The sequence below is a fragment of the Elgaria multicarinata genome, chromosome 10 (assembly GCF_023053635.1).
Source record: "Elgaria multicarinata webbii isolate HBS135686 ecotype San Diego chromosome 10, rElgMul1.1.pri, whole genome shotgun sequence".
Classification (NCBI taxonomy): Eukaryota; Metazoa; Chordata; class Lepidosauria; order Squamata; family Anguidae; genus Elgaria; species Elgaria multicarinata.
In genome coordinates, this window is record NC_086180.1 from 95,618,205 (window position 1) to 95,633,336 (window position 15,132).

General features: G+C 45.6%; 2 protein-coding genes across 3 annotated transcripts in view; both read right to left on the minus strand.

The window, feature by feature from the left end:
• Positions 1 to 3,211, minus strand: part of CPZ (carboxypeptidase Z) — an 80,654-nt gene extending 77,443 nt beyond the window's left edge. Inside the window, exon 1 of the mRNA XM_063135973.1 lies at positions 3,049 to 3,211. Coding sequence (XP_062992043.1) covers positions 3,049 to 3,178 — 130 coding nt within the window. The 5' untranslated portion in view covers positions 3,179 to 3,211. The remainder of the gene's footprint in view (positions 1 to 3,048) is intronic.
• Positions 3,212 to 9,073: 5,862 nt separating this feature from the next.
• Positions 9,074 to 15,132, minus strand: part of TRMT44 (tRNA methyltransferase 44 homolog) — a 43,407-nt gene continuing 37,348 nt past the window's right edge. For both annotated transcript variants that reach the window (XM_063135956.1, XM_063135957.1), the window contains one exon: positions 9,074 to 9,826. In XM_063135956.1, the coding sequence (XP_062992026.1) occupies positions 9,585 to 9,826 (242 nt within the window). In that variant the 3' untranslated portion in view covers positions 9,074 to 9,584. The remainder of the gene's footprint in view (positions 9,827 to 15,132) is intronic.

Sequence of the window (15,132 nt, forward strand, 5' to 3'; positions counted from 1 at the left end):
GTGGGGAGGGGACGGAGGGGAGCCAGTTGCCATTGGTGGATGGCTCACAGGGGGCGCGGCCAGCAAGCGCTGGTGCTGAGGGTCAACATTGATGCGGTCACTTCCTGATGGGGGTCGTGGCGGGTGTCATATGACCCGAGGTCAGTCGTCTGCATGGGCACTCTGTGCCTACATCTCCCATCATGCCTCTGAAGTGTCGGCAGCGATGACCACCTCTGTGCCCTCTCCCCCATCCCACGGAGCCAACCCACATCTGGCCGTAGGCATGGCAGCAGCCCAGAAACAGCTGTGCCCTCTTCCAGCCGCGTACCCACACCAACAGGCACACAGCCCTTCATGCCTGGACCGTCCCCCAGTCCCCGCTAGCCTTTACATCTTTGGCGCACCGTATAGCGCCGCCATTATGCGGCCGCGGTGGCTGCCCACCGCGAGGAGTCACCCTCCCATAACTGTGGGATGCCTGCCTTTCCGAAAAGTGACCCACGCAAAGGTTGAAATAGGAAAAGCAGGCGCACATCCCCCACACACCCCCAGCAGCACACCAGCCACTTTTGCGGTCCTCCGTTCCTGCGCAAACTGTCACTGGGGGAATAATAAAAAAAAGCTGCTCCGCTGCGCTGCCCCAGCTGGCGGGCTGGGCGCAAATGGCGAATGCGGCTTGACCGAAGCCGCTGGCCACTCCCCTTAGCATGCCTTTTCCTGACCAGTGCGGACCGCAGTGACCTCACATCCTCCCACACGTACTCCGAATTACCGCGGGCCGCCAGGAAAAGGCGCACTAGAACTCACTTTTTTAAAGTCGGGAGAAAGAGGCTTCACCGCAGGATAACGATGGATCCTGGTGAACGTCATCTGGAAGCCTCGACGCGACTGCTGAAGGTAACGCGCGCTACAGCCTTGTCTAGTAACACCCCTGGAGTCTATAGAGGAGGTAGTGTCTCTTTTCCCCACAGCATATAAGTCCTTCCAGCAACATGGATCAATGGATGGATCAATGGATGAGCTCTGTTGTTCAGGGCTCATTGATCCATCTTTCTCTCTGGATGCGCAAGAGGGCAGCTTTTTGAAACTTAGGCTGGTGCATCAGCTATGACCCTACCTAGACAGGGATAGCCTTGCTTCAATTATCCATGACCTACTAACTTCCGCGGACTACTGCGTGGGACTGCCTTTGAAAACAGTCGGGAAGCTACAACTAGTTCAGTCTGTGGCTATAAGACGGCTAGCTGGAATGAGACAATATGAGCACATCACAGCAGTACTGACTTCCATTCTGTTTCCAGGCCTAATTCAAGGTGCTGGTTTTGACCTTTAAGGACCTTCACCATGTGGCACCAGGGTACCACTCTCTCCTCATGGACCTACCTTGAGTTCTTTAGAAGCCCTCGCCAGAGTGCCCCAGCTGAGTGAGGTGTTCTGGGTGGCTACAGGAGAGGGGGCCTTTTCAGTGGTGGTGAATTCCCTCCCCTGGCACCTACTTTGGCATCTTTGCAGCACCAGAAAAGACCTTTTTATTTCCTTGGGCCCTTTAATCTTGTTTAGCCTTGAGCTCTTTTCACTCTCTGTTAATTGTTTTTATGCTTTATTGTGCTTTTATTGTTGTTATTGAATTTGTCATTGTTTGCTTTGTTGTTGTGAGCCCCCTAAGAACACGTGTTATAGGGCAGCCCTATACATGCTGCAAGTAAGTAATATCTCAAAAGGAGAATTTGTTCTGAGATTCCGTCCCCCTCCCTCCTCATATTTTGGTTCTCTCTGCATTGACATTCCTCACAAATGACCAGTCTGCGTAGTCCTACTCTATTGTACTTAATCGCACTGTATCTGTATCGTCATTTGTCTGTCTAAATGCGCCAATGGCTTGACACTTTATGCGATAGCTGGCAACTGCGATGACTAGAGCAGGTGCTGCAGTGAACATGGGCTCATTTCTCCCCTCCCTCACCTTCTCTGAGAAGCAGACCCTCCCTGCTCCTGCCCGGCTCAGGCTTTCTGCAGGCTCCATGGATTGGAAAGGCCCTCGGGAGGCCAGGCCATGAGAGCAGGCCGGGAAGGACGTTGCTGCCCACCTGCAGCCATTGCTTTCTGCAGCAGCACGGTTGTCCCCAGCAAGATGGTTTCTGCTACTCTAGTGTTGAGGGTTGAGATCCGATCCCTGGCAGTGCTGCTGGGACCTTTTAACAAGGTTCTCAGCACTCTAGAAAAGCAGGTTGTGGGACTGGATTCGCTGAACTCAAATACATTTCCCCAAACTTTTGAGCAGCCATGAATGTTTCGCAATACTGAAATGCTAGAGAAAGTTCATGAGAGGCAATGCCAGTCCCTATCGGGGAGGACACTGACAGAGCTCCCCCTTGCTCTTTCCCAGTTTTATGAGTTCTGATGCGAATATAGTTCACCCTTATAGTTTACACAACATTATATGCAGCAGATGCTCCTTAGGGAATGCAACTTGTTGATCTTAAAGAAGCCTTTCCCTCCCATCTCAGACTGGAAGGACTAACCTAAAAGTCGACAGACAGAAGATCATAAAGTGCGCTCACACACAACACATGCACACAGTAACAGAAGAGACACACTCATTTGTCTACCATCTGACCACTCCATTCCTAGAAGGAAGGTGCTGGCAAGAGATCGGTCTCTCACATAGATGGAGAACATCTTAAAATACTCCAAAGACGCTGATTCTGATAGACTCCGAGGAAGGCTGGCAGAGAGCTATCCCAGGTGCCTTGAGATTTGGTACTTTCACGGCATAATCTATTTCATTTATTTATTTAATTACATTTATATACCGCCCCATAGCCGAAGCTCTCTGGGCGGTTTACAAAAGTTAAAAACAATGAACATTAAAACAGACATACAAAATTTAAACCCACTAAAAGTATAAAACCAACAATATCCATTTAAAACAACTATTCTCGGGTCAGTTATAAAGTCATAAGGACGGCTGAACCCCCAGAGGTTGGGAAGCTGTGTGTGTGAACCCCTGCTCCCTTGCATCAGTTTGCCATCAGAAGCGTGGCGCCGTGGTTGATCTTCTCTTACCCAGACCCGGTCCGTAGAGCGAGGAAGCGGGACCCCCACGGCTGATCAGGGCCCCCACGAGGAAAGGCAGCTGCTGCAGCAGCCACATGCTTGGGCTCCTTTGTGTGCAGCCCACGCCGTGATGTGGCATCCACCGGCCGGCTGCTCCTCCACGTTGAGCCACACACTTGGGTCTCTTTCAGCTGCAAAGGAAGTGAATGAGTTGCAAGTGTGTGCCCGCATATTATGGGATATACGGCCCAGGGATCATGTTACAGCTGCTAGTATTCCTGGATGGAAAAAGAGATTTTGAGAAGCTGGGCTGAGAGGGGGAAGAGGGAAGTGGAGGCTGATTGCTGGGGTGGAGGGGGGGGCTCCCTTTCGCCACCAGGCACTCGTCTCTTGCCAGATCCGTTCCCCCACCCCCGCTGCCACTGCCTCCCCCAGCCCTTCCTGAGTGAACAAGAGCCCAGCAGCACGTTTGCTACAGATGCTGCACAGCAGGACAGGAGGCCTGGAAGATGGAGCTGAGTGGACCGGGGGGGGGGGGGGAGCGGTCGCTTACGTTGTGCCTGAGCCAGAAGAAGGCACACAGGACTCAAAGCCCCAGTTATAAATGGGCTTCCCCTGAAAACAACTAAACAAATGTAATATCTCATGCAGTCATAGCATGTTTAAAAAAATTCCCAAGCCTGAATATAGGTCAGTTTTTACATAGACTGACCTAAACTGCAGCAGGAATGTGAATCTGTAAAAGAGGAACCAGCTTCTCTGCCAGCATTCTTTCAGGGCATAACAGTGTTTTAAATTTCCAGAGGGGTGGGCGGCCCTGTCCATCTTTTGCAGCAAAAACAACAAAGAGACTTGTGGTACCTTAAAGACGAACAAACTTATTAATTCCCTTCATCAGGTGCATGAAGTATTATCCTGAGTTAAGGTGGTATCTATACACATGGTTGCAGGAGAAGAAGGGGGTTGTAAACAGTGAGCCTGGAGGGAAATGAAATACAGAAAGTGCCAGTCACAGGAGGAATGAGAAGAAGGAAAGGACCCACCACAAGCGACGAAGGAGGGGATGTGCTTTCCTAGCCTTTCTCTTCCCTCTTTCAATACCCCTTCTTGTTCTAGTTGCTTGCTTGGAGAAAGGCAGGACAACACTGCTACACCAGAGTGATGTCGAGGTTCGGAACGCTTTACTCGGCTCGCATCAGTACTGGTCTGGCAGGAGCAAAGGCATCGCTCACTCGTGGGAATCTGCTTGAAATGTTATGCTCACGCTTGTGGTTAAAAGAGTGATGTACGACGGGTGGGCCAGTGGCCTGCAACTAGCAGAGGCTGCTTGGACTGGGAGCAGACTAGCTGAAGAACTGGACACGGTGGGCAGCACCGGAGCCACACGAACCACAAGCAAAGATACTGTTTGATGCCTCTGCCAAAGGGTCTGGAGGGGGGGAGGGATGAGGGGTACATGAGCCCCAGGAGGGGTTCTGGGAAATAGTAACTGAAAGCAATATGGTGATGATGACCTTTGTTCCATATTCCAGACTTCCACTTTTTACACAGATGCTGACAAAGACATTTGTGCAGGTATCACATGTCCTCTGATATTCTATTTAATAATAATAAAAAGTACAAAATTTTTTTATTTGTCAGCCTTATTTTCTTTAGTAAGGAAAGGAGCGTGACGTGGTTATACAAAGAGAGAAGGCAGCATAAAAATGAAGAGAAGCACAGGGGGAGTTATGAGAAGAATTTAACACTATTAGCTCTTGTTATGTTTTTATATATATATAATTTTATAGCTCTTGTTATGTTGAGTTAATTTGTGGACAAATCCTTATGGGCTTCCTTTGGGAGAGAAAAATAGGGTACCTACAGGCAGAGTGTCATGGGGAAATTGTTGTGATATATACCCTTGTGGGAAAATTGTGATTGTCACCTTGTGGACAAAGTTATTATCCTAAGATGTTTTTGTAGTGATTGTTTTGCAGAAAAACACAGAGTATATGTGTGTGTGTGTGTGTGTGAGAGAGAGAGAGAGAGAGAGAGAGAGAGAGGGAGAGAGAGAGAGAATTTATTGTCAGACTAGTTTATGTTTAAGTTGAACTTTGTGCCTAGGATGTTTGCTAAATGCCGAACAGGCATTTAGGAGGGAGTTTTTCTTTAACCTTATTCTGTTTCCTGACTCCTAGCTGAGCAGAGAAGAGAAGAGTAGAGGAAGCTGCCCCAGCTGGGCTAGAGGGTACATAAAGAAGCAAGCTCCCAGAGAGAGCAAACAGGAGTTTGTCAGGGGAGGTGCAGTGGAAGAGAAGACCAAGGCAAAGAGGAGTGAGGCCTCAAGTAAATCCAGGCGGTGTCTATTCAAAGTCACCATGTGCTTGCCATGTATTCCTGAGAGCTGCTGCTGGGCCTGAAGGGGTGTGGCCTGATTGCTCTCAGCAGCTGAGTGGGCAGGGAGTTTCATTCTAGTGGATGCAACCAAACACTGGTAAGTGCCTATGGTAATGTATATTCAGGGGCAGTAAGGGCAGCAAAAAAACAATACCCCCCTCCTTCTTCTTCTTCTTCTTCTTCTTCTTCTTCTTCTTCTTCTTATTATTATTATTATTATTATTATTATTACATTTATATACTGCCCCATAGCCGAAGGTCTCTGGGCAGTTACAAAGGTTAAAAACAGTGGACATTAAAAACAAAAGTACAAAATTTAAAACCATAAAAAGCATAAATACAAACAAACAAACAAAAACCCAGAAATATCCATTTAAAACAACTACTTGGGTCAGTTAAAAATCTCAGCATATGCTGTTAAATGACTGGGAGAAGAGAAAAACCTTGACCTGGTGCTGAAAAGATAACAATGTTGGTGCCAGGTGAACCTCGTCGGGGAGATCATTCCAAAATTGGGGGGCCACCACTGAAAAGGCCTTCTCCCTTGTTGTCATCCTCCGAAATTCCCTTGGAGTAGGCACTCGGAGGAGGACCTTAGATGTTCAGTGTAGGTTCATGTCGGGAGAGGCATTCCGTCACGTATTGTGGTCCCAAGCCGAGTAAGGCTTTATAGGTTAAAACCAGCACTTTGAATTGGGCTCGGAAACATACAGGCAGCCAATACAAGGGGGCCAGAGCAGGTCTTATATGCGCAAACCTTCTGGTTTCAGTTATCAATCTGGCCGCTGCATTTTGCACAAGCTGAAGCTTCCGAACCGTCTTCAAAGGCTGCCCCACATAGGGGGCATTGCAGTAATCTAATCTGGAGATTACTACCAGAGCATAGAAGTGATACAACTGAAGTGATGTTATCCATGTCCAGATAGGGGCATAACTGGGCCACCAACTGAAGTTGGTAAAAGGCACTCCATGCCACCGAGGCCACCTGAGCCTCAAGGGACAGAGATGGTTCTAGAACCATCAAGCTATGAACCTGCTCCTAAATAGGGAGTGCAACCCCATCCAGAACAGGTTGAACACCCACCATCCAGTCAGAAGAACCACCCACTAACAGCATCTCAGTCTTGTCTGGATTGAGTTTCAGTTTATTAGCCCTCATCCAGTCCATTGTCGCAGCCAGACACCGGTTCAGCACATCCACAGCCTCACCTGATGAAGATGAAAAGGAGAAATAGAGCTGTGTGTCATCAGCGTATTGTTGACAACGCACTCCAAAACTCCAAAAGTTTCATGTAACAGTTTCCCAACAGTTTCATGTAAATGTTAAACAGCATGGGGGACAAGACTGACCCCTGCGGAACCCCATACTGGGGAACATAAGAAGTGCCCTGCTGGATCAGACCAAGGGTCCATCTAGTCCAGCACTCTCTTCACACAGTGGCCAACCAGCCATAGGCTAGAGACCAACATTTATGGGTATTTCCTCACAAGTGTAGAACCCCAAGCAATAACGTGTTTCAGTAGCCTTTATACCCTTTCCTGCTCTCCTAACCCTGTAGACACTAGTTGTCATTTCTCACATCTCCCCCCCGCCCCACCCCTCAAGAGCGCATTTATCCCATTCAACTGAGCTTTCTCCCATATAAGATGGCCGGGGGATATACTGGAAAGGTAAACTTTGAGTCTAGGACTAGACCATGCTGACAGACATTCCTATTGCTATCTCCTTCTGTGGCATAAAGTAAGAACCTGTAACCGCACTAGGAAGCCCGTCACCCTGTGGAAAAGCCACATGGGAAAGTGCTGGTGATATCAATGTAGGATGAAATGAAAGCTCTCATTTTGATTCAATTACTGCTATTTTGACAAAGCTTATTTAGAACAGTGTACTAATAACCCCCGGGCCCAATTGTCACTGACTCCTACAACGTAAGCTGCTATGAGCACTGCATTAAATGGAAATCAATGGCAGGATAATGGAGGGGAGCATTTGTATAAAATACGTTTTTGGGAAACAGCTCAGGAGAGTTCAGGTCTGTACCTTCCTACTATCATTATCTTATCCTCAAAACTTAAAAAGCAAAAGTGATCTCTCCTCTTTTATTAAAACAAAAAAATGGTAAAGTCTGTGTCCTTTCTATTACCAGATATATAGGCTGCCCATGGGAAGTATATCTGCCTTGTGCCAGAGTGGGAGTCTGCTGCTCACCATAAAGCAGGAAATCAAATGGGGGCCACAGGGGAAGGCCTTGCCTCCTCTGGAACTAACTGAAAGAAGTGCAAATTTTGAAGGCGCTTCTGTTTGAACACTGGTTTGAAAGTACAAAATTAAGTCCATTAGAATGGGCACCACACAAATTTCTCCCCCATCCCTACTACCTAGTTGCTATCTGCTGTACATGCAAGGGAAGCCCAAAGAGTCAAAGTGCCCAGCAGCTCTCATAGAGCTTTGCTACCCAAGGCATTTACTGCTTGCTCATCGTTCTTTACTCACTTGTTTATGAGTCCTCCAGACGACCTGAGTTTTCCAGTTTCACTTGTTATTTAAGAGCACTTTCCTAGGATTTTTTTTAGAGCAGGGAGAATGGGAGTATTATTTGTGAAAGCAAACAAAAATGTATTTTCCTACTTGTGTTACTGTGACATTCTGCTGTAGCACAGTGCTACCTTCAGGTTATGTACCGGAGAAGAAAGAAAAGCTCTTTGTGTAGAGCTTGTTTCTTAATTCTTCTATGAAACTGAAAGTAGGTCCAGCAGATTAACAGCTTCTTATAGAAAAGCTCCTAGCCACAGAACAAAGCTAGAAGGTGATGGCTCTGCTCATTTAGATTAGGGATGATCAATGCCTTGAACTTGCAGGGGGAGAGCAGATTCAGCCTGGTCAAGCTGCTCAAGGGCTAGACCTCCCAGCTATGTCCACCCTACCCCCCTACCACCAACATGTCTCAGGACAGTACAATTCACTCCTAGCTCAAGAAAATGGCAGATGCCCTTTGGGAAATCAGAGATCACCCCAGAGTCCTCTACAGTGAAACATTTCCTCAAAGGGACACCTGCCTGATTAAACGCCCCCTTTCAGGAAATTAGTAGTCACCAAAAGGCACAAGTTGGTCACCATATAAACTGGGAGCTGGTGGAGGAGAGTGACTAAACTTCATGCTTATCATTTGGAAACATGTCTTCATGACTCTGCCATATTGTAAGCATGGGCAAATTCTGCCTGAACTATCTCACAAGGATTGTTGTATGGGAGGAAACGGCACACTCTAGGGTGACCCCATGGAAAGGAGGACAGTGTGGCTCCTGTATCTTCAACAGTTGTATTGAAAAGGGAATTTCTGCAGGTGTCAATTGTATATATGGGGAACCTGGTGAAATTTCCTCTTCATTACAACAGTTAAAGCTGCAGGTGCCCTGCCCTCTTTTAAATCTGGTCACTCTGGTATAGCTCCTGTAGCTTTAACTGTTGTGATGAAGAGGGAATTTCACCAAGTTCTCCATATACACAAACAACACCTGCTGAAATTCCCTTTTCTATGCAACTGTTAAAAGATACAAGAACCTTTTCATATGGTCACCCTAGCACATTCTGAATTGCTTGAAGGAAAGTTGGACAATAAAATGAAACTCTGAAATTAAATTGCAACAGACAAGGTCGTATGAACTCCATTAATATGAATAACATGAGAAATGTATCACATCCTACAATGAATAGGATTCTTGAGAAAAATAAGATAACTGACTGGCCCGAAGGCAGGTCCTTCCCCATACTAGCTGGTGTCCTATGTGTGAATGTAGAAAGCAGAAATAATAGGAATTATGGTGTATTGCGAAGTCATGTGGTAGTACTTGCCCCATTGAAGACGCAATTTCAGAGGCAGAATTACGCAAGGATGTTCTGAGACATGGAAGTGTTTGCATGCTTAGCAAAGCAAAGAAAAAAAACTATACTCAAAGTCACTCTAAGAACACTGAAGAACATCAACTTTGTATATTAATAAACTACAGAAGTTCCAAGAGCTGATTTCCAAATCTTCACTCTCCTACACAGAGATGTGAAGCAACCACAAACAGGATGTAGATGTCAGAATGTAGACATGTGCTGTTCATAACTGCACATGAAACTAAATCAGAAATCTATCTGAGTAAGTTTAATTAGCAAATCTTTATTGCTTGGCATTAACTTTCTTTGGCACAGTCAGTGATGGCTTCAGCTCCTCAGTCCCATGAGCATAGTGACAGGATTCTGAAGTCAGAGGACAACCACGTGGATGGTGAAGGTAAAACCAACATAGGCAAGTTTTAAATGCTTTAGAAGGAAGGAGTTGTTTAACCTGCTTTCCTGACTTGTTTTTCCTTGGTGGCTTCCATTCTCTCCAGTCACGAATATGAACCTTTCCATTTAGAACTGAGATTAAGAAAAGAAAACAACACCAATATTAACAGTGTTACTGGAATTTGTGCTAGAGTAAAGCACTCTATATGAAAAACACAGAAAAAAATCCCACTTATTTGAATGAATTTGAATGTAAATGTGCACATGAAATCTGTGACTTTGTAATACTGTTTGTATGAACTTTGTAATATTGTTTGTGTGTATGTTGTATACATGTATTTGTATGTATATAACTGTCTTTTAAGACAAAGTGTAGAGTCTTACTATATCTCAACAAGGGAAAATGTAAACTATATCTGCTAGCATACGAACGAGATTATAAAAAACTCTGAAATGAGCTACGGGGGGGACACAGGGACCTAGGGCGAGCAAAGACCATAATAAGTTTTCAAAGCACACACAGACACACCTTGTGCCACAGCACATTTTTTTCTAACATATGTGCAATTAAACTAAATTTTGTTGTTATAATATTCTTCATTGCATTCTTTAAGTACTTGAAAGGTTGTCACACAGAGGAGGGACAGGATCTCTTCTCGATCCTCCCAGAGTGCAGGACACGGAATAACGGGCTCAAGTTAAAGGAAGCCAGATTCCAGCTGGACATCAGGAAAAATGACCTGATGGTTAGAGCAGTACAACAATGGAACCAGTTACCTAGGGAGATCATGGGCTCTCCCAAACCTTTGGCCTTCAAGAGGCAGCTGGACAGCCATCCCTCAGGGATGCTTTAGGGTGGATTCCTGCGTTGGACTCGATGGCCTCACAGGACCCTTCCAACTCTACTATTTTTTTATTCAATGATTCCCTTGTGTATGATCATATTTACTGAAAATTAACAGGTCATAGGTCAGTGGAAGAACACATGATTTGCATGTATAAAGTCCCAGCCTCAATCCCTGGCATCTTCCGGGAGAACTGGGTAAGACTGTCTGAAACTTGGGAAATTCACTGAAGGCAATACTGCACTAGATGGACTAAATTATTATTATTATTATTATTATTATTATTATTATTATTATTATTACTACTACTACTACTACTACTACTTCTGGTTCCTGAGCTAAGCAGAAGCAGGGAAGAGCAGCTGGCCCAGCTCAAGTAGGAGCTATAAAAGTAAGCCAGATTCCCAGGGAGCGAGCGAACAGGGAGCGAGCGAACAGGAAGAGCAAACAGGAGTTTGACAGGGGGAGTGTAGGGGAAGAGGAGACCAAGGAAAGGGGAAGAAGAGAAGCCTCAAGGAAACCCAGGAGGCTGCCAATTCAAAGAGGCCATGTGCTTGCCATTTGCTCCTGAGTGCTGAGTGAGAGGGTCGGTGGGGATAGTTGCTGCAGGAGCTGAAGGGGGAGTGGCCTGATTGTCAGTTGGACTCAGCAATCAGTGCCTAATTGCTGTTGATTGTTGTTGGCATTTCAGTGACCTCATTCTGGTTCCTGACTTGGAGCTAAGCAGAAGCAGGGAAGAGCAGCTGGCCCAGCTCAAGTAGGAGCTATAAAAGTAAGCCAGATTCCCAGGGAGCGAGCGAACAGGAAGAGCAAACAGGAGTTTGACAGGGGGAGTTCGGCAGGGGAGGCCAAAGGGGAGGCCTCAAAAAAAAAAAATAATTAAAAAAATAAATAAAAAAAAAGAGGTGGGGAGAAAAAAGAAAAACATAAAGAGAAAAAAAACCCACAAAACCACCACCACCAAAAAAAAAAAAAATCCAACCAAAAGATCTTACTTTCCCTTAAGACATACTCATATAGTTGTGTACCTTCAGAGAGGACACAACAAAGTAAAGGCAATTCTACTATAATCAAAAAGGAAAAAAACCAAAGCAGAAATCGACAATATGGATGGAAAGGAGTCCCTAGAGGTGGTGACCTGCAAAGGGTGTGCAATGTTCGTGTTTCTGCCTGAGCTCAACATGGTGTATACCTGCAACAAGTGCAAGCTGGTGGCACTTTTGGAAGAAAAAGTGAGAGGACTTGAGCAGCGAGTGTCCACCCTCCAAGGAATAAGAGAAGTTGAGGAGTTCTTAGACCGAACGGTGGAACTGCAACAGCAACAAGAAGCACATGAGATTGAAGAACAACAGCCAGCTGAAGCAGAAGTGGAGTATGCTGAGGGGAGGAAAGCCAGTGAAGAGGAAACTCCCTGGAAAAGAGTGACAGTTAGGAGCGGAGGAATTAGAGGGCGTTCTGCACCGGTGGAGCCATTGGAGTTAAGCAACTGCTTTCAGCTTCTGGAGAATGAGACTGAAGGACAGTTTGCAGAGGAAGAAGTACAGGAGACACCATGCAACAGTGACCAAGAGACAGAAGGTAGGTCAACCAAGAAGAAGAGAAGAGTAGTCGTTGTGGGAGACTCCCTGCTGCGTGGGATTGAAACCCAAGTATGTCGTGAAGACCCATGGACTCGCCAGGTGTGCTGTCTCCCTGGAGCACAGATTAGAGATGTAACTGAAGGGTTACCGAAGCTCATAAAGCCCACGAACACATACCCCTTTCTTCTCATCCATGTGGGAACAAATGATGTCGCCAAGCAGAGCTACGAAGAAATCATTTCAGACTTTGAAGTTCTGGGAAGGAAACTGAAGAACTTTGGGGCCCAGGTAGTTTTCTCATCCATCCTCCCGGTACTTGGAAGAGGATTAGAAAGGGAAAGAAAAATACTCCGGATGAACGACTGGCTTCAAAGGTGGTGCCGTCGTGAGAGTTTTGGATTCTGGGACCACGGGCTACGCTACTTGGAACATGGACTGCTGGCAAGGGATGGGTTGCACCTCACAAGGGCTGGAAAGAATGAGTTTGGCCACAGCATGAAGAACTTCATCAGGAGGGCTTTAAACTGAATCTTGCGGGGGTGGGAGACGTAAATTTTGAGGCAACAATGGATGAAGGCCAATGCACCACAGTACAGAGAACAGCTCCAACAGTGCCCCAAAATAGTGTCTGCAACAAGGTAGGAACAAAGCCAGACTATAAAACACATGGTCTTCGATGTCTATATACTAATGCCCAGAGCATGGGAAACAAACAGAATGAACTTGAACTCTTATTACATGAAGGCAAATACGACTTGATAGGTATAACTGAAACTTGGTGGGATGACTCCCATGACTGGAATATAGCAATTGAAGGATATAACTTGTTCAAAAAGAACAGAAGAAATAGAAAGGGAGGTGGAGTTGCACTATATGTTAAAAATACCTATCCCTGCACAGAAATACAGGCGGATGAGATTGGGAGCCCCGTCGAGAGCGTCTGGATTAAAATAAATGGGGCTAGGAATAAAAAGAATATGATAATCGGAGTCTACTACCGACCACCCAATCAAGGAGAAGACGAGGACGAAACTTTTGAGAAACAAATTGCCAGTGTTTCAAGGAAGTGTGATGTAGTAGTGATGGGGGACTTCAATTACCCTGATATCTGTTGGGAGACCATTACTGCCAAAAGCGGCCCTTCCAAGAAATTCCTGACATGTATGGGTGATAACTTTCTCCTACAGAAAGTGGTGGAAGGAACTAGAGGGTCGGCAATCCTTGACTTGTTATTGACCAATAGGGATGACTTAGTGGATAAAGTGGCAGTTACGGGAACTCTGGGGGAAAGTGACCACGTTATACTTGAATTCTTGATTATGAAGGAGACAAAAGTCGAGCGTAGCCATACACGTACTCTGGATTTTAGGAAAGCTGATTTTAATAAACTCAGAACTATAATAAGTAAGGTCCCGTGGCAAGGGAGCCTAATGAGAAAAGGAGTGCAGGATGGGTGGGAGTATTTAAAAAAGGAAATTTTAAAGGCACAGTTACAAACAATTCCAACAAGGAGAAAAGATAGAAGACAACAGAGGAAACCAATGTGGCTCCACAAAAAGCTTAGAGATGACCTGAAAACAAAAAGGGATACATATAGGAAGTGGAAGGAAGGCCAGGCTACAAAAGAAGAGTACAGACAAGTGGCGCAGAAGTACCGAAATGGCGTCAGGAAGGCTAAAGCTGTGAATGAGCTGAGATTAGCGAGGGATGCTAAAAGCAATAAAAAGGCTTTCGTCAGTTACGTGAGTAGTAAAAGACAGAGGAAAGAAATGGTGGTTCAACTGCTTAATGAGGATGGCAAATTGATAACAGACGACAAAGAAAAGGCTGAAGTGCTCAATTCCTACTTTGCCTCGGTCTTCTTCCAAAAGAGGGTCTATGACCCCCCTGGAAAAAGTGAAGCAGAAGTTGAGGGGGCAGGATTGCAGTTTGAGATTGATAAACAAATGGTCAAAGAACACCTAATTTCCTTGAATGAGTTCAAATCTCCAGGGCCCGATGAACTGCATCCAAGAGTAATGAAGGAGCTAGCGGAAGAACTCTCAGAACCTTTGTCTATTATCTTTGCAAAATCATGGAAGACGGGTGAGGTGCCGGACGACTGGAGGAGGGCTAACGTTGTCCCTATCTTCAAAAAGGGCAAAAAGGAGGAACCTGGGAACTACAGACCAGTCAGTCTGACATCCATCCCTGGGAAAATTCTGGAGCAGATTATAAAGAAGTCAATCTGTAAACACCTTGAAATCAATGCAGTGATTACTAGAGGCCAACATGGATTTGTCAGGAACAAATCCTGTCAGACTAATTTGATCTCATTTTTTGATAGGATAACCTCCCTTGTGGACTGTGGGAATGCTGTGGATGTCATATATCTTGACTTCAGCAAAGCTTTTGACAAAGTACCACATGACATTCTGATTAACAAACTAGGTAAAAGTGGGCTAGATGGAACAACTATTAGGTGGATCCACAGTTGGCTGCAGAATCGGACTCAAAGAGTACTTATCAATGGAACCTTCTCAAACTGGGGAGAGGCAAAGAGTGGGGTGCCGCAGGGCTCAGTCCTGGGCCCAGTGCTCTTCAACATTTTTATTAATGATTTGGACGAGGAGGTGCAGGCAACGCTGATCAAATTTGCAGATGACACAAAATTGGGTGGGATAGCTAATACCCTGGAAGACAGACAAACTTCAAAGTGATCTTGATAGGCTGGAGTGCTGGGCTGAAAACAACAGAATGAAATTTAATAGGGATAAATGCCAAGTTCTACATTTAGGGAATAGAAACCAAAGGCACAGTTACAAGATGGGGGACACTTGGCTCAGCAATACTACAAACGAGAAAGATCTTGGAATTGTTGTAGATCACAAGCTGAATATGAGCCAACAGTGCGATATGGCTGCAAGAAAGGCAAATGCTATTTTGGGCTGCATTAATAGAAGTATAGCTTCCAAATCACGTGAGGTACTGGTTCCTCTCTATTCGGCCCTGGTTAGGCCTCATCTAGAGTATT